This window comes from Beta vulgaris, chromosome 7 (assembly GCF_026745355.1).
Source record: "Beta vulgaris subsp. vulgaris cultivar EL10 chromosome 7, EL10.2, whole genome shotgun sequence".
In the NCBI taxonomy this organism is placed as follows: Eukaryota; Viridiplantae; Streptophyta; class Magnoliopsida; order Caryophyllales; family Amaranthaceae; genus Beta; species Beta vulgaris.
In genome coordinates, this window is record NC_079208.1 from 59,837,235 (window position 1) to 59,864,790 (window position 27,556).

Genomic DNA, 27,556 nt, shown 5'->3' on the forward strand with positions numbered 1-27,556 from the left:
CCATGAATGTGAGCGGAAAAAAGGTGAAGGAACATAGACTCAGAGAGAGAATAAGAAAGGTTAGGGTTTAGAGATCTCCGTAAATACTCTTAAGTTATCGTTTAGTTAGTAGTGGAGGAAATAACTTCCTATTGGAATTTTCACTTACCTAGAGGGTACTAGATAAATAACTTCTTACATTTCGAGGAAATTATTAGGAAATTCTACTCCTTCCCCTTCAACTTTCAATTTTGCACTTTTAGCAGGTAAATAAAAAGAACCATTAAAAAGGAAAAATTATCTTTTGGAGTACAATTTAACAAAGAAAATTATTTTCTGTTGAATTAAGCACCAAAGAGAAGGAAAAAAAGAATCGACTCTAGCATCCATCAATAAACTACTACCGTACACCTTGAAAAAATTGATCTTCGACTTCTTCTACCAATTAGCATTAGAATCCAGCAACTTCACCACAACCATTTTTACAAGTGACAAGTACATCATTCATCTACTACAGCTAAATCTCTTGCAAATACAATTAGACTATGTTACTCAACTCTCATACTCATATCGAACACGGGGTACGTGTCATGAATTAGCCAAGAAAAGAGTATGAAAGTGTCAAGAATTTGACTCCAGCATTGAAGGAAAACACAGTCTGAATAACATATAGATTAGTTACAAACAATGATACAAGGAAAACTTAACGATATGTCCATTTCCTATCCTCACTGTCCCTGCCATCATCAGAGTAAACATTGGTATAATCTTCACTCGTTTCATCATCAAACAGTGGATCTTCTGATCGGTCATATCCTACCGAGTCGTCTGACTTTGTGCACATATCAGTATCACTGTCTGCTTCACTTTCCTCCTCTTCTGATTCACTCCCAGATTTTGAGCTTTTTTCCTCATCCTCATCACCTGAAGACTCTTCTTCCGGATAGTCATTCCGCGGATGGTTCTCATCTGTCATCCAGTAAAAGAAGCTTTTATGTCGATATCCATCATCAATAATTGTGCGTTACAATTGAAATGGAATGAATAAGATGATAAAGCAAACATAACAGGTGAATAGGTTACCATTAGAATCATCAGATTCATGATCCGAGTCATCAGGACCGTCATAATACTGATCATCATCATCAACTTGGACCCTGACAAAGAGCTCGGTCATTAGCTTTATAACATAATGGAGCAAAAGGAACAAGACTATATAACAATAATGTATTAAACCAGATAAACACATAGGTAAAGTTCTATAGTCCATACAATGGAAATGGATAAGAAGCCTCTGTTTCATCAATCTTTTCCTTGACTGCATATAGGTCGTACACATATTCATCAGCTAAATCTGCAAAAAGCATCCGAAGAAACTTTAGCTACCAGACAACTAAGCAACCAAATTCACATAATTATTCTCTTTTAGCCTACACCAAAAAAAGTACAATCATGGAAAGGTTGAGAGGAGATTGCAGCTTATTAACGGCATACCAGAAAAACAATACAAATAAACACACAATCCATAACTGATTTATAAATTGATATTGTGAATTGCCATCCCTTCCATCTAATTGAAGTATCATCTAGCATATGTAATTCTGAATAGCCTTTTTAGCAATAATAAGAATAACAACAAAGAAAACTCAAGTCTACAACAAAGGAAAATGTATGAACACACCCTGTCTGGAAGGATGAGAAGACATGTCAGATTCAATCTCTTCTGCAGCATCAGGAATATAATCCCTCAAGAGCGGCAAAAATTTACTGAGCATCTCCTGATCTTCCACAGAGATTTCTCTGTAACAATCAAAGACATTATTGCATCCTTCTAAAATCACAATATTAAACACGTACAGCTAATATGGCCACAGGAAACTTACTCCTGCTTTTTCATCATTGTAGAGCTCTCCTCTTTGTCAACACGGAGAACATCATAGACACGACATACTTCATCCAAAGCCTCATCATGGATGGCCTCTGGATTGCACGTTCTATGCTTCCAGATTTGTTTAAAACGTGCAGATTTTGCAATTTCCTAGTCGAGAACAAATGACATCGAATATAAATCAATGGAGATTTTAATGATGGCTTCAAAGAGAGATATAGAAACAAACTAAGGACTCTATAATGTTTGACAATCTTAAATGTTCGTAGAGTGAAAATAATTAAACCATGTGCAACAAACATTGCATTGATAGCAAAGAATTCCCTCATTAAGCATGGCATAACAATAAGAATATAAGCTGCTGTAGAGCTAATTATGATAATCTCCCGTGGCTCAGAAATAGCAAAGTCAACAATCTATGCAGCCATTGAGACAACGAAGAAAAGGAGAAAATTGATTCAGGTATCAAAACAACCTAACTAATGCTCACCTAATTAATGATCTTAAAATTGAAAGATGTAAACACCCAAAATGCCAGATATGCAAACATTTAAATTATTGCTGCTGATGATGTGCAATCCTATGAAGGAAGTTACCTCTTGTTCTTGCTTTGCTTTGGACAATAACTGGTCATGTTTCTGCAAAAATAAGATACAGAACACAAAAAGATAAGTACTTTAACCATAATCTCCTCCAAACACACAGATAACTCAAAACTGGAAGAGGGGGGGGGGGGGGGGTTGGCGAGCACATACACTATCTTTCTGGAGAATGCGCCTACGCTCTTTAGTGCTAGCTCTAAACTTGGGATCTCCATCAGAATTAGGTTGCTGCTGATGCTGCATACAGAACATAATCATAGTCAAACATAAGGAGCATAACAAATTGGGTTCAGCTTACAGCTAGTCAAAGATCTGATTCCTTTCAAAAAAAAAAAAAGTCAAAGATCTGATTGCAGTCATTCGAGAATAGTAGGAAAACATTACTAAACACTCTCAGGAAAGTGAAGGTGGAAAAAAGAACATGAATCAGATGAACCAGCAGATACTCCATTAACGGATTAAAATTTATCCCAGGCATAGAAAATTAGAAAAATGATTGTCCAAAGAAATGAGGGCCAATTTAAAAAGTAGGCAAAACCTGGGATATTTTTCATCAGAGACAATGCCATAACTCCATAATAGAACTGAAACCATAATCATTTACCGCCTCTTCGGATATATCAATTGCCTATATGATTTCGGGATGTCCAAAGAACATTGTCATTATGATTGTGGGTGTGTTCTCTTCACCTTATTAAAATAAGTTTTAGGTTTAGAAAATTCAGATAAGATAAGGTGAAAAAAGACACCTATAATCGCAACATTACCATATATCCATATCCCCGCTCAAATTGACTTTGACAAATGGCAGGAAGGACAGAACTATCACATGAAGATACTCTATTTTGGCTAAAGCATAGCAGAAACAGCTTTAAGGAGTTGGGATAATGTAATAATCATAAATTTCTCTGGACATATCAGAATAGTACAATGCAAATGGAGCAAGAAATGGGACCAATATTCTTTGGGACGGAGAGTATATATTGCATACAGCAAAAAAAATGCAAATGAGGAAGTATATTGCATAAAACAAGAAATGTGCAAATAAGGAGGTAGAGGAAGAAACTAAATGCTGACAAACTAACCACAAAGGATTGCAAAAAGGGAATGCTAGCTTTGGAGCTGCTAACAGTTTCGACATGTTCAACCAATACCCTTTTGATCTTCAAGTCCTCTGCCACAAACAACAATAGTATACCATGAATGACACAAATACTAACATTCAATTCAAAAACAATGCTGGTCACAAATTCTTAACTCAAATTTCTCCAAAATACATTCCAGAGTTCAGTCCCCAGGGCATGGAAAGCGTTTTCCATATCAAAAGCAAATATTTCACAAGTTCCATCAAAAGATACCAGAAAACAAAGAGCAGAATTCAATATTACAGAAGTACTCAGTTTTCCCATATGCTTTTAACAATTAAATCAATTTGAGGACAATTTAACTTTGATAACGATTTCGCACGCATAAACTTCCATCCATATGAGGTCCTTACTTACCATTAACTCCTAAATTAACCTAATTTATAACAGTAACACATAAATTATGATTAAAACTGAAAAAAAAAGAGACGAACCTTGAGTAGAAGAAGTAGAGATAGATAGCTTCTGAAAATCGATCAATGGACGCTTCACAGATCTCTCATTAATTTCAAGCCCTACCCTCGTATTTGCATGCCAAAATTTATTCCTTGTCAAAATTAATTTAGCAAATTTGCAATTAAAAGGCGAAATTAAAACAAAAACTAAAATAAAATAAAATAAAATAGGAGTAGAGAATTTACAGAAAGCATCAAGAGGAGATTGATCAGCCTTGCGCTTAACCCTAACTATGACTGTCTTTTCGCCATTGTTGTCGCTTGGAATCCTTGAAGATGAAGAACTTTCACCGACCTCAGTATTCATCTTTGAGTCCAATTTTTTTGGGAAATTAAGTTTTCTCTCTCCTTTGAATTTAGGGTTTTGTTCTAAATTTGTGAATTTTGCTAAAGGAGGAAATCAGTCATCAAAGAGAAGTGCAGGGTTTTGAGTGGGAGAAGTCCAGAATTTCGACATTTCCTTCGAACGAGTAACCCCGTAGAAGGAAAACGAAATCACGTTTTGTAAGGCCCCGTTCGTTATCGTTTTCTGTTTTCAGTTTTTAGTTGCCGGTTTTCAAAATTAGCATGATTACTATTATTATGATCAACTTTAAGTTTATAATACTATTCATATCATATGATTCTAAAATCATAAAAATCAAAAATTAGAAACTGACAATGATATTGAACGGGTTTAAGTTGGGTTTTCCTATGTTGTACCCTTTAGTTTTTTACGTTGTATCCCAACTTTTTAAAGTTGCACACGGTATTCTCAAATGACAATTTTTTAATGCACAACTAGTTTTTTTTGTCCTATGTCCTAAGTAATTATAATTTTTATTTATCAATATTCTATTTTAAAATTATACCACCAAATATTACCTGGTTTAAGACTTTAGCATATACTCTAAGTTTGAAGTCATGATATCAGATCTTATACCTTTAATATATTAAATTATAAAAAGAAATAAACGAAATTAACAACGTATAAATAGCGGTAGGCGTATTGTGTATTAAAAAATTTAAGTTTAATCGATATTGTATAGAATTTTAAAAAGGTTAAACCCTTTTTCTTATTTTCAATATCTAGGCCATAAAGAAAGAAAACTAGGGTTTTGAGAACCGGGAATACAATAGCTAGTCTGGTGGCAAGATGGGATACGAAGAGTAAAGAAAATTTTCTCTTTGATTTTCGCTCGATAGGTAGGCTATTAGATTGAGTCGAAAACGTCCGGGAGAAGCTATACCCTTAAGAAGCTTACCCAACTCATCACTTAACTCCAAAGATAAGACTCTGTTTTCGTCCCAAATACTTGCACGGTTGCACCAGATTTTGTAGTTTTTGAAAAGCTTGTGATACGGAAGTTGTCTATATGGATCCGAACCCCAAAAAATTGTAACTTTGACGGAGCTTGATTTGCAATAATATATTAACCTAACTTTTCTCTTAATAAAATGGAAGAAAAAAGTAGGGTTTTGAGAAAAATGAGAGAAAAAAAGTAGGATTTTGAGAAGTTATTAAGCATTACCTAGTTTTTGACTTTATTTCTTAATGTCGATAACATTACATATTTTGGTTGGTGAACAACCCAATTAAGTCATTACATCATCATAGCATTTAAAAAGTGTTACAATTCGACATGATAAATATTCATACGATAATTAAAGTAGCGGAAAATCCTAGTTGCATTAATTGATTGTACATTATGTAGGGCTATTACCCTTGGCTAAGGCATCAAAGGTTTGATTATACACTCAGGCTACAAAATTCAATCTTCACCCCAAGGGAGGGCCTTCGAAAATTTTGTGCATTCAAATAAAACTCATATACTTGTAGCAACGCCCTCTTGGACATATAAGTTAATCACATCCGAGTATATCGTAGCATATAGTAGAAAATTGTGGAGGTTGGCAAGGTGGAGGCCTTCCTGAATAATTTCGGACATGATGAGGTCTAAGGCAAAGGTTCTTTTACCAAATCCGATGACCTAATGGCCCATATAATACCTCCGTTTTTTTAGTTGATCGATTTCCGTTGGTTACACATGATGACATGAACAATGTACTATTTTAACCTTTATATCTCTATTTATCAATAGACAATAATAAGCAAAAATTACAAAAAGTTGATATTATGAAAATATACATTAAGAAGAATCTAACAATATCCCACATAACTATATTTTTTCTTAAGTATAAATCACAAATGATAGTCAAAGTTACACATGTGAATAGTGTCAAAAGTCAAAACTGATCATCTAAACAAAAAACGGAGGAAACAGTCTCTAACCATTCCCCAACGCCCATGAGAACATAGAGGTTCCAAAGGGACGCACCAACATGGATTAGATGGTTCTAAGGCATCCTACATCTAGATTATATGCAACATGAGTCAGGATAGATTAGTTTGCTTCACCTTATATTTAATCTGAATTAAACTAAATTGTAACTTGAAGTCATTGGAGCTATTGAGTATTGTTATATAACGTGTAACTGTGTAAGAATTTATCATAACTAATTTGAACTTATTGAAACTTATCTAAACTTATTAGTACCTAAAACTTATTTTTTAAGGGTAAAGTCGTGAAATTAGTATTCAGAAGTTAACATAAAGCGTATAGAATCACGACGTTCCTATCTAAACTGAGTTGCTTTTAGAAGTACAAAAAAATTTACTCTAAGCTTTCTTCTAAAATTATCTCTTATACATTTGTTAGAAAACCTAAATTATCTTATGTCACTCTGATATTGAAGGAAGAAAAAAACAATTTTGAGATTAGAAACATCGTACCAATAATGAGATAATGTTATCAAATCCAGCTAAAAAGCACATGATCTAGTCAAATATAAGTACATATTATCATGTACAACAAGCTGTTCTTTTTTCTTTTTTGTTTGTGGGACAACCAAATTGTTCTTATTTTCTTTTGAGAGACAAAAAGTTGTTCTTTAATTACATGCTTTAATAAATTTGAGAAACAAACACTCATGAGTAACGTAACTAACAAATTTCCATATCGTAGTACTAGTGTTGAACAACGGTTGGGAGTTGGGATTGTCATTGTCCCTCCAAAATGTTCCGATGGACTCTTTGTCTATAGAGTAATCTATACACTTACCTTAAACTCTTAAAAATTAGCGATATTTCCAATTGTAGTACTGTTCTTTAGTGGCTTAGTACTACAAAGGTACAATGTAACGATATGACATCTTCATTCAGTTAATTGAGGCTACAAACCAGATTCAAGTTGTTCTTATTTTCTTTTGAAGGACAACAAGTTGTTCTTAATTTACATGCTTTAATAAACTTGAGAAACACACACTCATGAGTAACGTAACTAACAAATTTCCATATCGTAGCATTAGTGTTGAACAACCGTTGGGACTTGGGATTGTTATTATCCCTCCATAATGTTCCGATGGACTCTTTGTCGATAGAGTAATCTTATACTTACCTTTTTCTCTTAAAAATTAGCGATATTTTCAATTGTAGTACTGTTTTTTAGTGGCTTAGTACTACAAAGGTACGATGTATTAGCAATATTTTCAATTGTAGTACTGTTCTTTAGTGGCTTAGTACTACAAAGGTACGATGTATTAGCGATATTTTCAATTGTAGTACTGTTCTTTAGTGGCTTAGTACTGTAAGGGTACGATGTAGTGACGATGTAAACTCTTATATTGCAATTTCAATATGTAATGACATCTACATTCAGTTAGTTGAGGCTACAAAACCAGATTCAAGTGATTGATTTTTGCACGTCCAATCTTTCTTATGATTTAATTAGGTCATGTATGTTCAAGAAAAGGCAAGCAATAATTATGTATGTAGGTTGCTTCCATTTTCTTCTCTTGATTCCTACGGCAAAGCTTGTAAGAGAGGTGTTATCCACCCAAGCTACCTAGTACTACTACTATATCGTATTCGTCACAAGAAGAGGACTTCACGTTTGAGTTTTAACATCTTCATCTTGTGTTTCTCAAACATGTTTGAACTTTTCACATTTAATATCCCAAGAATAGTGTTTCTTTTTTTTGAGATGTTCTTATGAGTAATGTTATGGAATATCAGTTACATCACATGTTCGAAAGAATACTATTGTGTTCAGAATACATGATGTATCGTGTATCGGACCGAAACCTCGTACAGGTCAATCCGACCCGGGTTTGCAGGTGAAGTCCCTCGAGAGTAAGGGAACGATAAGGGGAAATCCCCGCTCCCAAAGTGTCTCCAGTGGGGTTTGATCCTCCGAAGTCAAGGTTGTGAGATACAAACCAAATCACTAGATCAAGTACTACTTGGTATGTAGTCTATGTACCACATACCTATGGTATGTAGGAAACTTCTAGTTTTTGGATCAAAATGATGCTTAGAGGATATTTTTTGCACCAAAGTTGGTTGGTGTAAGTGGTAAATGCTCTCATCCTTTAAACAAGTGCTCAGGGGTTCGATCCCTTATTCTTGCGAACCAAAGTTGAGAGGGGTCTATCCATTAAGTTGACTTCATTACTCCAAGGGAGATTGCGCCTACTATTGATGAAGGACACTCCTTGGCTCACACACAAAAAAAATGATATTTTCGGCACGTTACGTGTCAATAGTTCTGGCCAGTCTAACGTCATTAGTTTGTTTTAGACAAATTGTTTTGATCTTGGTTGTGCATCTTCTTTCGGTTTAGAGAGTGCTAATTGTTTTTTAAGGGGAGGGAGTGCTAATTGTTACGGTTATAACCTAATGCCCGAGGTCATACAGTGGGAATTATATTCATAATTTTTTTCATATATATTACTTCACTTTGTGATGCCTCCAAAAATTTTTTGCGAGATACTTTCATTTCTTCAAGAGACTGCAAATTCTTTATATACCTTTTTTTTTTCTGGGGCCTTTCTCGAGAACCCGTGATGAATATCCTATGCGGCTCTGCCCTCGCACAGAGTCACTCACCAAAAGGCCTTAATTATATTGTATACTGGATAAGCTTAAAAAAGATTTCACAAATACGTGGTTGATCTTAAGGTTTACCATCTCAGATAAAAGGGGAAAGAGAGAGAGAATGAGTGCAGGATAACTAATTATTAGGCATTGTAGCTTCATCAATCCACAACAGTTAGATTTGCCAATAGTTGGTTTTATCCTATAGAATGATTAATCAAAGCATATTTACAAGTAATTCCTTTTCACACTTAAGTGTGTAAATGGTGCTAAAATTTTGACCCATATAAATGTTTCTCAATGTGGCAAATAGATGTCCATTTCACTGCTTTTGCGTAGGGGTTTCAATTTGCTGCACTTTACAGTTGATTGTTTCATACTATAAACTAATTTTCATGAGAAATAACTAAACTAAGGTTCTATAATGACACCAGAAAATGATAATTGATCTGCCATCTTCGGTGCAGATTCTTGATGACGTTCGTCCTCAAGGTTCACACAACGATCCCCGATTCCGTGCTCCCGGATCAAGGATTGGTATTTCTCAAGAACTGCTCAGATCTCGAAGAGAATAAGGTAGGCTTGTGTTTTAGCCTTTTAGGATTAGAGAGAATTATTCTCCGATTTTTTAACTAAAAGGGGTATTTATATGAAATATAAAATAAACAACAAAACGCAGAAATATGAAAAAACTGCATAAAAAGGGTTCCCTCCGGTGGGTCGGGCGGAATCGACCCGCAAGTAGAAAACTGGGAGAAAGCGAAAAACTCGTCTCGCTCGGACGGGCAGATCATCACTTGCGATGCACCTGATTATTTATAGCTTAGCTTCGCGTTCACTTTGATGTTATCCAACATTCCCACGTCCAACGAGTCCGTTGTTCTAACCTCTATTTTTTTTTTATCCATATGAGGCACAAAGGCAGTATAAAGAAGGGGAAAGGGGATTCGAACTTTGTGACCTTGTTCACAGCACCTCAATCTTAACCACTAGGCCAAAATATCCTTAATTTTCTAACCTCTATTATAATTGTGCGAGAGAAACAAATCCAAGAAGGTCTTCTCCTTACCACACACTACCTCATATATTAAAAATTGTTAGGCTCGTAGACATTAGAATTTCACACCTATATATGAATGTGTTGTATTATATGAACATCATAAATTGCAATGACTTGAAGCAAGAAGTTCCTTCACAATTCCATGAAGTTACTCAAGAAATCATGATACGTGATTAGTTCAGTGTTACCCACGAAATTAATGCAGTAATTGGCAGTTGATTGGTTTCTGGCTTGACTATTACAATTGTTTCTGATCATCCAAACAAGGGAAATTCATCTCAGAAACTGTCCCATCATTCTCATAATTTAATCTGTTGAAATACCTAATAACATAGCTCCAGTGTTACTCCGACACCTTCATTTATCTAAAAACAGGGTGTCTTGTCGTGCACGACACTTTACTTGAATACTTTATTTTAAACTAAAAACTTGACTTTTTTTCTAGAAAATAGCCGGACACTTGGACACCGGTATTCGAATCGACACTTTAATCCGTGTCGTGTCTGAGTAACCTAGCATAGCTCTGTATTCGAAATTTATTACAGCTAGTTCTGTTGCTTTGATGATCATATATTTAGCCAAGAATTAGATCTTCTTCTATATTTGTGGGACCCCTTTTCTCTATCACTCTACTTGGGTGGTTCTGATTAACCAATGTGCCGGCTCAGCATTCTGTTGAAAGAGACAAATTAATGATAGGCTTGCTATTAATGTCAAAAACTTACTATGTCTAACAAGAAGCACCGATATCTTTCAACACGATCAGCTTGGGGTGCCTTATTATATTATTAACGGTTCTACCAAGGATGTCTTGGCCTAGTTGTTAAAATTGAGTTGTTGCAAACGATAGGTCACAGGTTCGAATTCCCCCTCCCCTTCTTTGTACTGCCTTCATGGCTCATATGGATCAAAAAATATATATATTATTAACGATTCTAATCTTTATACAAGTTATTCCATCAAACCTCAAAAGTTTAGGATTCACCACCATAATTCACTAAAATAGAGTATCATTTAGTATTTTAGTATAAGAGTTGTCTTCTTTCCATCGTCTTTCCACCACTCAAAAATGAAGGGAAGGCGTGTGAAAATCTAAACATAATTTATTTTTACTTTCAAAATGTATAAACTTATTCGGACATCCCAAATAGTATAATAACTATTACTTTTATATGAAGGGCGTATACTAGAGTGACTTATTTTATTAGGGTGACCATGTTGCATGTGTCACTCTTAAACTAGATGAAAACGAACGTACCCAAGATAACGTGGATATTAATTAAACTGTAAATTATGTTCATGGTTATGAAGCAATAATAATCTCAAGATAAGACCATCCCAACCCCAACCAAGAAAAGAAACTCAATTAGTAACATATCATATATGGAATGCATGCACATGCTTGTACTCACATCAAACATTATTATGTTGATCATCACTCATGTTCTCTTATTCAACAAGCATGTACAACAACATTAAAACTGAAGGTGGTGGTAGATACAAATCCACATTTTATTTCTTCTAGCCACAATATATATAGGTTTGTCTCAAACTGCAAACATATCTTTCTAACTCTTTGTCTTTCATTCACATCCTTTCCCTTCCAAAGAGGGCTCTTCTCATACTTATTAAATTCTTCCTTTATAAGAAATCATCTAGCAAATAGATAATATATCAAAAAATTATCGGAGTTTGTTCTGTTCCGAGAAAAACCAGTATAGCCACCATATATAGTCATTAGTCATGCCTCGAGGCTCAGCTCTTCAATGGCTTAGCTTGGTGGGTGTGATATGGCTTCAATCAATTAACGGAACCAACTCTAATTTCCCTGCTTACTCTTCACAACTTAAGCATCTCCTCTCTTTATCTCAACTGCAACTCAACAACCTTGCACTTGCATCTGATGCAGGAAAACTCTTTGGTTGGTTTGCTGGCATTGCTGCCATTTACCTACCTTTATGGCTAGTCCTTTTGATTGGTTCTACTCTCGGCTTAATTGGCTATGGTTTACAGTATCTCTTCCTCACCCATTATATTACTTTCCTGTCATATTGGCATATCTTCTTTCTGACAGTATTAGCAGGAAATGGCATTTGTTGGATCAACACAGTTTGTTATCTTGTTGCTATACAAAACTTCCCCTTTCACAGGCAAGCTGCTGTTGGTCTGACTACTAGCTATTTAGGGTTGAGTGCTGTCATATATACAGCAGCAGTCGGTGCATTTTCTTCTAAGCCCTCTAGTAGAGCTGAAGATTATATGCTATTCAATTCCATCTTTCCTGTAGTAGTTAGTGTCATCACTGCGCCTTTCCTCCAGCATATTGATACCGGTAAGACTAAGAAGGTTGAACAAGGGTTTTTTATTGTTCTGATAATAACAATAGCTACCGGACTTTTTGCTGTGGCGAGTAGCTTGGGACCGAGTTCAAGGAGGTCTTCGCCCTGGTTTGAAGTGGTTGGTTTAGGAATCTGTTTAACAGCACTGTTACTTATTCCTATGGCAGAGTTTTTCATTGGTATACTTGAAGAAAAATGTCATATCAACAGGGAAAGAAGAGTATGTGATCTTACAACTGATGTTGATGATGAAGTAAATCATCAGGATGTTGAGGATCGGATGAAAAATCAGGATCATGATATTGTAGAAGCTAAACAGGAGATATGTGCTATGGAGGATATCGGTGTAAAATTGATGCTAACAAGACTGAATTTCTGGCTGTATTTCTTCATCTACATTTCGGGTGCCACCCTTGGTTTAGTTTATATGAACAACTTGGGACAGATAGCAGAGTCTCGAGGCTATCCTAGAACATCGTCTTTGGTCTCTTTAGCTTCTGGATTCGTGTTTTTTGGTCGATTATTGCCATATATCCTCGACTATGTCTACTCAAGGTACACTCCTCTTAGCAAACTACTACTATTACTACAAACTATATTCTGTAACCATTATAACTACTCCCTGCAACCCAAATTCATCTTCACACTTTCCATTTTGGGATATCCCGAAATCTTCTCAGCCATTCCCTTTTTAAACTTACTTTTTCCCATTTTTCTCTCCATGCCAACAATCTTTTTCCTCTATTTCCCAACACTTTCTCCTACTCATTTTATCCTTGCTCTACCCACTTCCGATTTATTATTGTACATTTAACAGCTATTCTTAAACTTCGTACCAATCCCAAGTGTGAAGATGAATTTGAGATAAAGAGAATAAGTATATAGTTCCTCCGTTCTGAAATAAATGAAACGTTTTTCTCAATAAGCTCTCACATAAAATAGAGAAGTGTTTCATTTATTTCACAACGGAGGAAGTATACATATATATATAGATATACATTATACGTTGTTTGTGTGTAAATTGGAGAAACGAAAAACTTACTAGGTACATTTGTTGAACAGGAGTAAGAACATGGTTCCAGGACCGGCATCAATAGCAGGTGCAATGGTGCCAATGACAGCAGCATTCTTGTTGCTTGTGATAAGTGGAAGCAACCTTTCTCTTTATGTCAGTACAGCAACCATAGGATTTTCAACTGGTGTAATCACTGCCATATCAGTCTCTACAACAACTGAACTATTTGGACCCAACAATTTTGGTGTAAATCATAATGTTGTGGTGGCAAATATCCCTTTAGGATCCTTCCTTTTCGGCGGTTTAGCAGCAGTTTTGTACCATAAAGAAGGAGATGAACATGGCAGATGCTCAGGTCTGCAATGTTACAGACTGACTTTCGCCGTCTGGGCATCACTTTGTTCACTTGGAGTTGTCCTTGCTTTGCTCCTCCATTTTCGCACCCGCAAATTCTATTTGCAGAGGTTGTAGTTGCCAGAGAATTAAGCATATAGTATAGATATATGAGTATACTACAGTATAACTAGCAGTGAGTATAATTATAAACTTGTAGCAATGCCTAGCTAATTTTAGGGAGGAATAGTAGACATCATTTAGGATCAGTTGTCCTTTTGACAGCCCAAGATACTAACCAGGTGCATGTTTTTTTTCTCTTGGTACTTCCTGGGCAGTGTATAGTTATCAAATCAAATTTAGTTTTGCAGAAAATTCAAGGTTTTGAAGATGTAATGCGATAAAAGGTAGCTTCATTATTCTTAGTTTCTACTTTCTCTGATATGATGTGGTTAATTCTTGAAGTTGTTCTTGTTCTTACTACTTCTTACGTTTCAATTTAGTTGCGACACTTTTAAAATCACGGATTCTTAGGCAATTTTTGGAGAGGAAAGAAATAGAGAAAGAAAATAAAAGGGTGTCGTGTGATAGTAGATAGATAGAAGTTATTACCCAAATGAAAGTGTCACAATTAAATTGAAACGAAAGGAACAGTAAATTACTGTAGGTGGATTTCCAAGCATACATGATACATTCATGACTTGAGGTTTAACTTAACCAACTCTTTCCAATCTGCACAAATTGGTAAAGCAACAACCAATACTATATCCAACCCTGAATTAAAAATCATGTAGTAATATATCGATCATTATATAATTATATAATTAGAATATTACATTTCCCCATTACCAGAAAAATAATTGTTGTATACGAGGAAGCTAGTGAGAGTTTTGTCGATGTATATTCTCAAAATATCAAATTTTAATATATTTTAAAAAACTATAACAAAAGAAATAATTGATAAAAGACGTGTCTTAGACCATGATAAGTCAAACGAAGCCACTAAAAACCCCAGAAGAAGTCTATGAATATAATAGTTTTAGAACACCATCTGTAATCCTGCTCTTTCCATATCCTCTGTTCATGTTTCATAGATTGAAGACGAATATAGCTTTATCAGATAGCTAAAGACATTAATGATCAAAGTTACACATCAACAGATACGAATGTCAAAATAGAACATCGGAAGAAAAACGAGTATACACATTCCAAAATAGCGTAATACTATTCTAGTATACAAGGATGCAAGGAACATATTAACACGAACACCATCTGTATTGCTCTTTCCATTTCCTCTATTCATGTTTCATATAAATTAAAGACCGATATAGTTTCATCAAATAACTAAAAATATAAATGATTAAACTTATGCACCAACAAACACGAAAGTCAAAATAGAGCATCGAAAGAAAAACGACTAAACACATTCCCAACTGTATTCTTCCCCTGTAATAGAGCAACACTAGTACATCATAAAAATTGTGGAGGCTATAAAGTGACATTTCTTTGCTTTAGAAAGTAGCTGAGGCATTAATTGACATTAAAATTGGGTATCTGCTTCTTCAAGAGCACAATTCTCAGCCCTCAACATGTCAGTATGTCACCGTACTCCTGCCAACAAATTAAAAGCTATTTAGGTAGTACACTTCATTGTATTGTTCATCTATGAAAAGTCCTAATTGTTCATATTTGTGATACTAGTACTACTGTCTTTATCAGATTTTGTTGTGTGACATTATTTTTAGATTCTATGGAATTTATTTCTTTTAATATCTAGTGGTCCTAACTCCTATGGGTTAGACAGGAAATTTTATCTCAAAATAATGCTAATTAGAAAAAGGTTTGGATGTTTCGGTTTAAAAGTCAGTCGATACCTTTAGATGAAGAATTGGTATCATAAATTGTATATGTATGAAACAACTTTTGAGTTATCCGTTCTTTTAGATTGCGAGAAACTAAATTAAACTACAAAAAGACTGAACATGATAGAGTGTTTGAACTAAACTGAATTGAACTGAAAATAAGTTCAAAAGAACAAGACCTTAGTGTTATACGTAGTAACTTATAAATATAAAATATAAATGGTTAACTAGGGTAGCATTTCAAGTCAATTATTGGGTAGGTTAACTATTACTAGTATAAACATAGCGAATTATTGTTGACTAGGTTAATAGTGTAAGGTACAATTGCTACTCCAATTTGCAAAATTACCTACCTATTCTTGATCAAAGCAATGAAGCCTATGTGCATGGTATTCTTCAAATAACTTACAAACTAGCACATAACTTATTATTTTTGTATGTACACTCAAAGAAGATATACTAATGATAAAAAATATCATTGAAAGTCTTTAATCTATCAGTTGTTTTCCGAACGATATATATGGTATATTCGAAATTTAGAGACTTACAATGCAGCAGACACGCTAGAAAATCTTTTTACTGGCTTAGTAAAATCCTTACAAACTACTACTAAGTACTAAATACGAATATAGCACCTTCTTCAATGATGATCATCAAAAAGCATCAATAACAACTATAGGAGCGTAAAACTTTTCCAAATCTATAATTATATAATCCCAAATAGATAACGAACATATCCCTATCCTCCGCGATATTTGAAAAACTTACTCGTGATTAGTCCGAACATCAATCTAAAATATCTTTTTTAACATGTTATTGGTATAGACATCAACCTAAAAGTCATGTATCAAGTAGTTTTGTCCACACTAGAACAGTGGCAATGAGTATCACCTTTCACAAATCAAAACAATATATTGTTTCCATAGTCCTACTCAAACAGTCGTACATAATTCTAGCGTCCGCAGAAAAATGAAATGGTATACTAGCCAAGTGAAGTAGATTATGCTGATTTAGGTAAATACCAAAATGGCATAAGAACCATTCATATCAAGTTATAGAGTGTGTCATTACGACAAAATGCATTGCAATTTGCATACCTTGTGAAGAGGTAATTGACATTTAAAGCATCTTAAATTGACAATAGTCCAATATTTCTTGTGGTTTTCATGCACATGGGGATCTGTCGACCTAAATTCGGTTAATTTCACCTTTAAGATTTGCCTTGTAAAAGACTGCCTAATTTTAAATTAAAATTAAGCTATAATAAGCTCAATATTAAAATAAAATTAACTCAATAATGACTAGGTTAATTTTTTTCAATGACTAATTTAATCCATTTAGTGACTAGGTCTAATTTTATATTAAAATTAGACCGTTTTCTTTTAATAATTTTTGTAGTTCAAATGTCATAGTTGGTGCTTTTCAATTTACTTTGGCAACATTTTGATGTGACCTTTTTGCTATAATTAATCAAAATTGGTTGAAAATGCTTATTTAGGAAGTCCTCCCTTCCCTTTTACCCCTATGTTTGTACTACAATTGTTGAATTATGATCTTTTTTTCCTTAGATTATGTTTGATAGAAGTACTTTATACCTTTCAACTCAAGTTTGGTTAATATTTTCTCCGTTTTAAAATAGTTGCACCGTTTGCTTTTTCATGTTTGCCAAGACGTTTTTTTTTTAAACGTTAATATCTCTAATTAATGGCGTATAAGTAAAAATTATAAAAAGTTAATATTTAAAATCCTCGTATTGAGACGAATTTAGCAAGATCCCACTTGTCTATGTTTTTTCTTATATAATGACAAAGGAAGGTTTGTCAAATTTGGTTCATGATTTATGAATAGAGACCAAATACCAAATGGTGCAACTATTTTGAAACAGATGAAGTATTCATGAGATGAAACACACTAATTTAAAATCGAGAAAAAAAGTAAAGATAAAAAAAAATAGATTTAAAGTGGTAATCTACTTTCTGATATAACTTTTAGAAAAATGTACAAGATTGATCCACAAAATGAAAGACAATTTATTTTGATATTGACACTAATAATTCCAACTCCCCTCTTGTCAAGTGATCACAAATCACAACAACTAACTTTAGAGTTGTCTTCCATAACAATTTCATACAAGTAAATATTATAAATCTTATAATATAATTTCTTTAGAAGAATTGATATAGTTTGAAGAAATACTATAATTTAAAGAATCTTTAAAAGATATAGGAGTTATTTAACTCTGTAGGCAAGCCTAAAAAATAAAAAGTAAGGAATATTCCTAGTACTTATCTTCTAAAATCGCCCTTATCTTAGGAAAAACCGACATAGATTATTCGAAACTTCCTAGAATAATCTCAATCATCATCGATAATTTTGGAGTAGTCTCAACTTTTAGGAATACTTTTTCGAAATAATCTAAACGATGGTTTGGCACCCAATTTCACATGACCAAAACAATGATGTAGTACTCAACAATCTCACATGTGAGCATCCTCAAAATTAAAACAGAAGTTGGTTGATCTCTCTTCTTTTCTCCATTGTGCGACAACTAACAAGTTCATCCATAACAAATCAGCACTAACATACTATTTGACATCTAATATTTTGAAGAAAAGTATACAATTCCAACAAGATCCGACTCTCTTCTTTTCTCCACTAACATACTATTTGACATCTAATATTTTGAAGAAAAGTATACAATTCCAACAAGATCCGACTCTCTTCTTTTCTCCATTGTGCGACAACTAACATGTGCATAATAAAAAGTTCAGCCATAACAAATCAGCACTACTATACTATTTGACATCTAATATTTTGAAAAAAAGTAAACAATTCCAACAAGATCCGTCTATAAACAAAGGAATTATATATACTCCTATGTATCAGCATAACATATACGGCTAAAATCAACCAACTTTAATCTTCAAATAAAATGAGACAAAATCCTCCGTTTTGAGTCTTTTCACCCCTTAGTATAAAACCCGAAAACGAGTAGTATAACAAAAGAAACTAATTGACAGAAATGACATACAGAGAGTTGCTAGAATAAGCAAATTTCAGTGGTCATCCCCATCTCTTAGGTCTTCTTCATCCAAAAAAAAGAATTTTACAGGTCTTGGATTTACATACGTCTCTAACGTCATTGTGATGTCTTAATGATATCATGCTAAAAGCCCTATAAAGCTACACATAGACCCACACACTTATGGGTAGCTAAGAAGAGTAAAAGATGGGCCAACAAACATAAACGCCGTCAGATAGGTTGTGGACATACATACATACATACAAGTTACAATTCCTTGCATGAAAATAATGCAAAGTTTTAATGCATGCAGTCATGCACCATGACCATACCAAAACTGTGCATGCATAACATGCCCATCTTAGAAACCACAAAATCAAAAAATATTTTCTTTAAAAAAAAAAATTGATTTTCCACTTTTGTCTATCAAGTAGCTAGAGTTTTAGCTTAATCATAAGTTAAAATTAATGTTTATTAGGTGAATTTTAAAGATAGAAAATGTATTTTGGAAAAGCTTTAAAGCAAGTGAAATGGTGAGGAATCATTGCCTCACCATACTCTTTCTACCATCATCCGAAAGGATGTTGTAGGCTGGTCCTATCCTAGAAGCCAATCCTAGTGTGTTTCTCCTTACCAAAAAAAAAAAAAAAAAAAGCCACAGCAAACCAGATACCTCTATTGAAATAGAGACAGTTTTGAGAAGTAGAGAACATTTCTTGGGGTCTTTTTACTAATTCAAGTGTCAAATTAAGATCTTTACTTCTTTCTACAACTACTTTAACAACTAATAGCTAACCACTACTATGATAGTTCAGAGTTGCTATTATGGAACAAAAAAATTCATCGACCGACCACTTTTGCCCAAGCTTTCCAATAGCCATTTCACAGCCTCTAATTCAACAAGCCCCTTCTCATTCTATTGAGAGGTTGGTTTACACGGATCATACCTTCAATCTAGGTATTTTGCCTTCTAGGCTAATGTGGTGGGACTTGGGAGCCATCAATTCCATGATGTGAGGAATAGCTAACCTAGAGCCTCCACATTTCTAGTTGCTAGAGTGAGGAATAGCTAACTTAGAGCCTCCATATTTTTAGGAAATCATGTGACCAATTCTCACCCTTGGAAAATTAATATCCCCTCAGTTCCCCAACTTGTCGAGGTTTTTCCTTACTACCGAAAAAAAATGCAACTTTGGTGTAATTAATCGAGAGCTCATTCTGTTCTTGATTCTTCTATTTTTTATGTTGTGCACCTACTGACTCAAAATATATAATCTATCATTTGATGAGGATGATAGCTATGATGTGTTGCCTTTTATTACATAAACTCGTAGTAAAATGGAATTTCCTTTTTTTCTTTTTCCATAGTGGTAACTTGTTCAAACAAAAAAAAAACCTCTCCTGGGAACTTGAGCCCTCTAATTTACTCAAGCTGGGAGCTTTTCCAGCTAATATCCTCGTCCTTAAATAATAGGTCACATTTTTATATTACGTTGTCCCATAATTATAGGTTACTTCTAGCTTATGTTAATTTTTTACTATCCCCTATTAACCTTAACGTGATAATTATGGTATTTTACTAATTTATAATTCCATAAAAATGACACTCAATCAAACGTGACCTAAAATATAGGTACAAAGATAGTAAAAGCTTGGTACTATAAAGTCTCACCTTTAGAATTGGGCAGATGCTGATTGAAGTCTATGTCAAAAGCTAGGGAATTAAACTCTATTGAAAGAGAGGTGTTAAGGGAGCTACATGATGTTGAGAATATGCATAACATGAAAGGTAGTGGGAACTGGAAAGAGTATATAACAAGATTTTCTCAAGTTAACGACAACGAAGGAAGTGGACTGTGATGAACCATTTGGAGAGACTTCATCCAATCAAAAGATTTGTGCAGGGTTTAATGAAATGGTCTAATACCAGAGACTTGTGTCTATGGTAGCGGCGGAGGTCCTTCCAGCTCACGATTTCGATTTTGATTCTGTAGCTGACCCGAAGTGTCATACAATGCATAGTGATGGTTTTAAAGAGGCTGAAGCATGTTTGTATCAACTATTCAACTGTAGAGGACCACACATTTATTTCTAAGGTTTTCTTCTACTGATTTGGAGAAGCTATAACAAGAAAAAGATTATAATACTTTTTTATGTGGATCTGGTCCGTACCAGCGAGAATACCTATCTCCACTGTTTGTGGGAAGTTGGAATCATGCTAATGTACTTAATCACCCACTAAAAATGCATAAGGAACATTGACCCCTAGAAATTTTACAATAATAGCAGAAGCAGAAAACGTCAGGTTAGGGGCATACAGTTTGTTTCCGATGGGTTCTCCATCGCTACACAAGACATACAAGTGCACCACCAATGACCAAACCAGCCCATGAAATTGTTCGGGTATTTGTTGAATGCAGTACCAGTTCAAGTCCCCCTCCCCCAACCCCCCCCCCCCCCCGGACACACACACACACAAAGAAAAAAAATCAAACAGGCATAGAAATGATCTGAGTTTAATACATGATTGATTGCAACTGTCAAATGACAAACTTAATATACATGCTAAACTTTAGGTGACAAATCAACCAAAACCCAAGGCCATAAGACCAGTAACTCAGTAGTGTTTCAAGCTGCGATTTAACAAAATGCAAGAGAATACTGAGTGGACAAGTTCGATTCAAGCTCATGATAGAATTTCAAAAATTAATATAGACAAAAATCAGAAAGCCAATCTGCAAATACAACCAATTAATTATAGGGAAATTCTCCTTGGTAGCCCTCTACTTTTGTTTTTTTCTCTATGGTAGCACTTTTTATTATTAAGACATATACCACGTTGCACAACCCATGAATACATGGTGATGTTTAATGCAGAGCAATAAACATGCTAGGAAAAGTAAATCAGTGAATTCACCTGCAGCAAGAGGCTCATGCTTAACAAAGCTCCTGGCTGATCAGCACCATGTAGCATAATTTGTCAACTTCGAAATTGATACACTCATATCAAATCACTCACCCAGGACGTCAGTTTTCTGCAGGTAATTGTATTTGAAGATGAGAGGCTAGCGAGTACATCAAATTCAACATAGCTATAAGCTAACACAGAGAGGGCAAGTTCATAAGAATATAGAATTTACTTCAAAATAATAAGCTATGATTGACTCTTTCTGGGTCTAAGGTTACGAACTTTGATCACTAATGTGTCAAATTTCCTATCCAGTTCTATTTTTGCAAATATCGCTGGAGTTATTTTAAAATAATATTCACAAGGCTAATCATTTTGATGACATGAGATAAGTAAGTCAACAAAGTTGACAACCACAAAGTCAAAGACCTTTGAAAAGTGTGCTAGTGCCTTCACAATGTCCCGTCAAAAAAGAAATAGTAACCTCAATTGAGGGGATATGGCATAATGGCAACACTAGTAGGATGATGAAGCAACCATCTCTACCACTATCAAGGGGATTGGAGCAGTGATCAATTCACTTGAGGCCTTAAAATTGAGACATAAGTTTGAATCTCTTGAAATCTCATCTCAACTGGTCTTAAATGGCTAGTGGTAATGCTGCATATATCTAACCCTGTTGTTGTAAGAATTGAGAAACATCAGAAAGATTACCTTTTTTCGGAAGAATCCTGTTTTGGAATCCTTCATTCCAAACATTCCAGGCATTTCTGACTTCATCCAACTGTGATTCTGGTATGCTCACATTGGCATCCAAAATCTCAAGCCAGTCTTTCCAGGGAGATTCAGAAGGGTCCAAAAACTTAGACAACTGAGTTAGCAGTACAGTTGCAAAGAATTTATCAACTACACTGTTAATTTCTTTGGAATCGACTAAGATGTGCATCTCCGGCCTTTTTTTATTCCCAGGCTGCTTTCTCAATCTAAAGTCATTTCCTCTCAAAACTAAAACTTCTGAAGGAGCAAGAGGTAGGACAATCCTTGAAAACTTGTTGAGTGACAACTTGATAATATCTCTGGGGAACAATCCACGTTTAACTGCTATAGCGGTGCCAACCATTTTGCGAATCTGTCCAATTGATGAATTTGTAGTCATTAACCAAATGGAATAAAATTTCAACAAAGTAATCCAGCCAAGATATCTACACAAATTGAGAACCTTATGCAGAAAGTAATTTAGCCAGCTGAATTATGTGGAAGCTGAGAGTAACATCTTTATCCTTCCTCCAACGAGTTCAATATTCATTATTAAAAAATTTAAGAATATATAAAGCTTGAGAAAAATAGGCAACAAACAGAGCCTACATAATAATATCGTTATATGCACCAAATCCATCCTAATTCCTATGGTATGAACAAAGATGAGAAATCTCTTAAACCAACCAAGTGCTATGATCTATATGATATATAGCTTAAAATCACATAAAAGCGAAATTTCTTGGCATCGAATTAGAGATCCGCAAGATCTACTTAAAAATGCACTGCATTGCTAAAATTGGTGCTCTATTATCCCGGTTCAGTCCGATCAAGCTGTTAAAAGCTACGAGCAAACTTGCACAAAGTTGTGCCTTCCCTGGAACCTGCAAGTCTGCGACCTTATTGAAGTAGAATAATCCTCCGGCAATCAAGCCAATCCATGGGCATAACGACTTTTAGTTTATACATGAGCAGAACAAGCAACCCAAAGGGAAAAGGAGAGGAAAGACAACACTCATCCTACAAACCGCATCATTCTACCTTGATCTTGAATCGCATCATCTAATATATGTTCCGTAAAACAGATATACTCATAGCAATATCCAATGGTGATAATATCTTCTTACTGCAGAAAAATCACATACTTTCCCCTTGATTCCAGATGGTAGATGATCAATGAACTCTATTAGCTACCATATAATTCATCTTTTTTCTCAGATGCAACATTTGCCTTTTCGGTGGGTGGATTAAAATAATCAAACGTTGCATCTAAAAAAAACAGAGGTAGTATCTGCAACCTAATGCAGACTAGAAGTAAAAGCTATATGATCAAACCATCTGTTTGAAGAACCTAAAGTAGTTTATAGAGGCTTACTTGATGCAGCATGAAAGACTCCCCACATATAGAGAGCTCCACGAAACTCATCTCAAGTGACCGATCCAACTTGCCACAAGAACACTGGAATATTTTCCTCCAGTGAGCAGCACTGAGCCTGTCCGCTTCATCACACTCATGAAGCCATCTAGCACGAACAACTTCAATTGAGTTTTTCTTTCCTGACTCGCCCCCTTGCCCATCCTCAGAATCAAACTGCTCATCAGAATCACTGTTGTCTGAAGGATTAGTGATCAATTCTTCATCACTCAATGTATCAACCTCATCAACTGACAATTGACAATCAGCATGATTTTCCTCAACCTCAACAGGTGGTGTGTTATTAGGTGATTTGTGTCTTCGATTTGCACGACCTTTTGGTGGTTTTCTTCGGTACTTTGACCTGGCCGTGTAATTATGATAAGGGTGGTCTCCCTGCAATATATGCTCGTGAATGGTGAAGTAGCTAACAGTATACATTACAAGTTATGTGAGTATCTAAAAAACAGGCTGTATGTATTAGAAAAAAGAAATCACAGAGATAAGCTTTGTGCATCATAGAGAATTTAACAAGAAAATCATGTGGTAAATCATAAACAGCACAAACTGTCAGCCAGTATCCCCCAGAAGAAAAAGAAAAAAAAGTTGGTAAGCTAAAGTTGACAAGTTCGTTATCTCCTGATCTCAATCTCCGTAAGTATAATTAGTTCACAAAACGAAATCTTGAATTACATCACATCATTCAGAAAGGGAAGAAACAGGGGGAATCAGCCTATATCATTCGGAATGAGGATAGAATAGGGAGTTTCATATATTAAATGTATTATACAGAACTCTCAACAGTTACCAAATGAGCAGAATACGTATGTAACAATCAGAAAACAAAGAAGCATGAATAGCTGCCCCACTATGTTTGCATGATAAATGATACAGAATAAATTTAGTTTATCCATCATCTAGCCCTTGACAGGACACCAAAATGAGCCCAAAATGCAAATGAAGAAATTAATTGACAAAGATGGATAGTAAGAAAAATTTACAGAAAGAGATACCTCGAAATAGTTCAGAATCTCGTTAAAATCTTTTATATGATAGTCGATTTCAGAAGTGGTGGAGTGGCTTGTTATTCCAATAATTTCAGCCGGAAGGAGGTAAGTATAATTTCGGACATGACATTCCCGCCGAGGATCAAAGCTCCTGGCCAAATGCAATTAAAATAATATTGAGAAGGGTGTGCATGTAATCTAGTTCACAATGCATATGCAGGTCACTAACATTCTGTGCATATGCACACACATAAACAAAGGCTTCAGGTTGACATTTCCTATCTCATTATTCCACAATTTTCCAAAGTCAGGAAAGTGAATTGATAAAGCTCAAGATTGAACGACTAGTCATATATGATATGGTAAGACTTAGAGAGCAGAACTCTTGAATATATGCTGCTCTGTGGATAATGTTCACCAAACTCTTCAACCTTCTTAGGAGATTGACATTATATTGTTTCTTGGTACTTTGACAGATAGTGAGGTCGCAGCTAGACTTTGAAGGTTAGAAGTGAAGTGTCAGACAAGGGATGGATGGACAAAATGTACTAAGCGAAAAGTCGTAGGGTGTAAAAAACAGGCTAGTTACTCCTTTGCCTTAAAATACAGGGACAGGAGTGTGTAGTGGCATTACCTTTGAGAAGGCAATATACTAAACACTCTGATATCATCAGGAAGATGAGAGTTAACATGGTCTGCAAGAACAAGACCATTGGGATCATTCATCCACGCATCTTTAGGGATTTCCAACTTCAAAGATATTGTAGTGGCCAGTGAGTGAACCTAGAAACAATAATCAACCAAGATAACTTCAGAATTTTCCAGCATTGCATCTTCAAGAAATTTACATTTCCAAAGATACTGTAGGAGAAAATGCTAACTTACTCCTTTATCAGTTCGGCTACTTCTGGCCCATGCAATTTTGTTCAAGTTACCATAATTGCTATCCTGGATGCCACCCGCTTTGTAAATGGCGTTTTCCAAGGCTTCTTCAATGGCTGCAATCGAGAAAGTGCAACAGTTTAAGGAGCTAAAACTGATGGTTATTAGCTTATAGGTTCCCAGCACATGTAGTGTGATTAATAATAACCCCAAAAGTACAATATAGCCAACAATTTTGCAACTAGTAACAGGCATCAAAGAGACTAAAAATAAATGTTTAGGATCAAAATGCTATGATTTTAAAATTTAAACATAATGCTTTGAAACTGAGAAATTCTTCAAAAACACAAATATTAAATTTGCACCATGCATCAAAACTTTAAATGACCAGCAAAATAAATTACAAAACATCAAAATGTTATAGTTAAACTCAGCTATGTTGCTTGGACACTTCATTTCAGTATTTCGCCTCAAGTACCCGTGTCAAATACTCGACACACACCCCAACATGGGTGGGACACTTGAACATTTCGTTTTGGGCCAAAAAATAGCCGAGTTGGACACTTGGACCGACATGGGTATCCGAGTCCGAACAACATAGAGTTTAAGTCTTAAACATAATTCCTTGAAACTGATAAATGCTAGGTTAAAAGAATAAAAAGCTGGACCAGCAATATATAAAAACAAGCTGCCATTGTTTTAACTAGTAGTTCTTTTAAGAAAAATGGAGCAACTAAGACAAAAAGATAAGAAACTTACTACGAATATTATCCTCTCGTTGCTTCTGCAAACCTAAAAACACAAAACAAAGAACAAATTTGAAGCAAATGTCAGAAAAATGGATTAATAACAAAAAAAAAAAGGGTTTGAGAAGAAAAAGAAACAACCTTTGTAGTTAGTACCAACATAACCAACGCGCATAACAACTTTCTTCTTCCGAAAAGCTTCCCATTTCAATGGAGAATCGATTAATTCATGAATTTGAGTTTGAATTTGCGTTTGAGTTTGAGAAAAAGCAGAGATTGTAGATGATGATGAAGTAGTGGAGGAATATTGAGCAAGTAGTAGTATGTTTAAGCGAATTGGATGGTTGGAGAAGGAGAAAGAGAAAGTAGAGGGATGTGAAAAGGGTTTAAGTCTGCCATTAATGCTACCATTACTAGTTCTTGAGAGGTTTGTTAATGGTAGACGTAGAGACCATACCGCCATTTTTAAATCCACTTCAAGACCTATGTCCTATTTACAGTATATAGCTTTTGCTGCTTTTGCATTCTGTTTTGCGTGTTCAGTTATGGAGTAGATGTTATCTGAGTTGAGTTGGTAAAGTTTTATGGAAATGATAGTATGGTCAAGGCTCAAGGGGAGGCGTTCGGATTCTTTAGAGTTTTTAATATAATTTTACAATTGAACTATGTATTTTAAAATCAATGGCTTGTATAATTGTATTGTTGAGATAAGAAAAATTAAGACGTGAAATTATTAAATTAATGAGAAAAATAAGAGGAGATTTTGAAAATATAATATATGAGTCATTGATTTTCTATTTAATGGTTAATATTGCTCTAAGAATCCAAGCACCAAGGGACAGAGGATTAGATAGGCTGGAGTAGCAAGCAAGGTATTGGGGTTTGTGGACGTGTATGGGCGATTGGGTGGCTCGTAGGTCATAACATTCGTGGGTCTTAGTTTTAGTTTGCCAACCCAACATATATAAGTGTATGTGACACGACCTAACACATATTGTAACAAGTTCAAATAGTATATGATATATCGGAGTATTGATTTTAACTAACTATACATAGTTACAAGGCTATTTGTATGACCTAAATCGGACTTAATAGTTGGACAAATCTAATTACTATTATAAGTTTCCTAAATCAATACAAATAACTAGCCTAGGTTATTAGTAGTAATTGAATGAATCCTTAAACCCACAATTAATTGTGAGCGTTGTGACTTGTGAACTGTTTATAT

General features: G+C 34.8%; 3 protein-coding genes across 7 annotated transcripts; 1 reads left to right on the forward strand and 2 right to left on the reverse strand.

Annotated features, from left to right (window-relative positions):
* Positions 1-391: 391 nt before the first annotated feature.
* Positions 392-4,559, reverse strand: LOC104900265 (RNA-directed DNA methylation 4). Its single transcript, XM_010687648.4, has 10 exons — positions 4,256-4,559; positions 4,049-4,129; positions 3,555-3,643; positions 2,623-2,706; positions 2,464-2,505; positions 1,863-2,017; positions 1,661-1,779; positions 1,252-1,333; positions 1,063-1,136; positions 392-948 (listed from the first exon to the last, which is right to left on the reverse strand). Exons 1-10 carry the CDS (start codon positions 4,374-4,376, stop codon positions 683-685), a joined length of 1,113 nt encoding a protein of 370 aa, XP_010685950.1. The 5' UTR covers positions 4,377-4,559; the 3' UTR covers positions 392-682.
* Positions 4,560-11,538: 6,979 nt separating this feature from the next.
* On the forward strand, positions 11,539-14,195 carry LOC104900266 (hypothetical protein). The gene is made up of 2 exons (XM_010687649.4): positions 11,539-12,938; positions 13,446-14,195. The coding sequence occupies exons 1-2, from the start codon at positions 11,788-11,790 to the stop codon at positions 13,867-13,869; spliced, it is 1,575 nt and encodes a 524-aa protein (XP_010685951.1). The 5' UTR covers positions 11,539-11,787; the 3' UTR covers positions 13,870-14,195.
* Positions 14,196-14,522: 327 nt separating this feature from the next.
* Positions 14,523-26,890, reverse strand: LOC104900267 (putative tRNA pseudouridine synthase). Of its 5 annotated transcripts, none has more exons than XR_007276198.2 (9): positions 26,470-26,890; positions 26,342-26,374; positions 25,586-25,698; positions 25,335-25,483; positions 24,707-24,851; positions 23,655-24,089; positions 22,238-22,652; positions 21,533-21,650; positions 14,523-14,808 (listed from the first exon to the last, which is right to left on the reverse strand). XR_007276198.2 is itself a non-coding variant. In XM_048647960.2 (8 exons), the coding sequence occupies exons 1-8, from the start codon at positions 26,789-26,791 to the stop codon at positions 21,643-21,645; spliced, it is 1,620 nt and encodes a 539-aa protein (XP_048503917.1). In that variant the 5' UTR covers positions 26,792-26,890; the 3' UTR covers positions 21,305-21,642. The 5 variants fall into 5 exon arrangements, 1 of the variants encoding a protein (XP_048503917.1); XR_007276197.2 differs by lacking the exon at positions 14,523-14,808 and adding an exon at positions 14,988-15,342; XR_008970176.1 differs by lacking the exon at positions 14,523-14,808 and adding an exon at positions 17,826-18,141.
* Between the last annotated feature and the right edge of the window lie 666 nt (positions 26,891-27,556).

Coding starts and splice junctions, on each gene's coding strand:
- LOC104900265 (XM_010687648.4), bottom strand. CDS start 4,376: ATGAATACTGAGGTCGGTGAAAGTTCTTCATCTTCAAGGATTCCAAGC. Junction 2,506..2,622: donor GCATTCTCCAGAAAGATAGT/GTATGTGCTCGC, acceptor TTATTTTTGCAG/AAACATGACCAGTTATTGTC. Junction 1,334..1,660: donor TTCTCATCCTTCCAGACAGG/GTGTGTTCATAC, acceptor TGCTTTTTGCAG/ATTTAGCTGATGAATATGTG.
- LOC104900266 (XM_010687649.4), top strand. CDS start 11,788: ATGCCTCGAGGCTCAGCTCTTCAATGGCTTAGCTTGGTGGGTGTGATA. Junction 12,939..13,445: donor CTCGACTATGTCTACTCAAG/GTACACTCCTCT, acceptor TTTGTTGAACAG/GAGTAAGAACATGGTTCCAG.
- LOC104900267 (XM_048647960.2), bottom strand. CDS start 26,791: ATGGCGGTATGGTCTCTACGTCTACCATTAACAAACCTCTCAAGAACT. Junction 25,484..25,585: donor GTAGCCGAACTGATAAAGGA/GTAAGTTAGCAT, acceptor TATTGTTTCTAG/GTTCACTCACTGGCCACTAC. Junction 22,653..23,654: donor AGTCTTTCATGCTGCATCAA/GTAAGCCTCTAT, acceptor TCAATTGGACAG/ATTCGCAAAATGGTTGGCAC.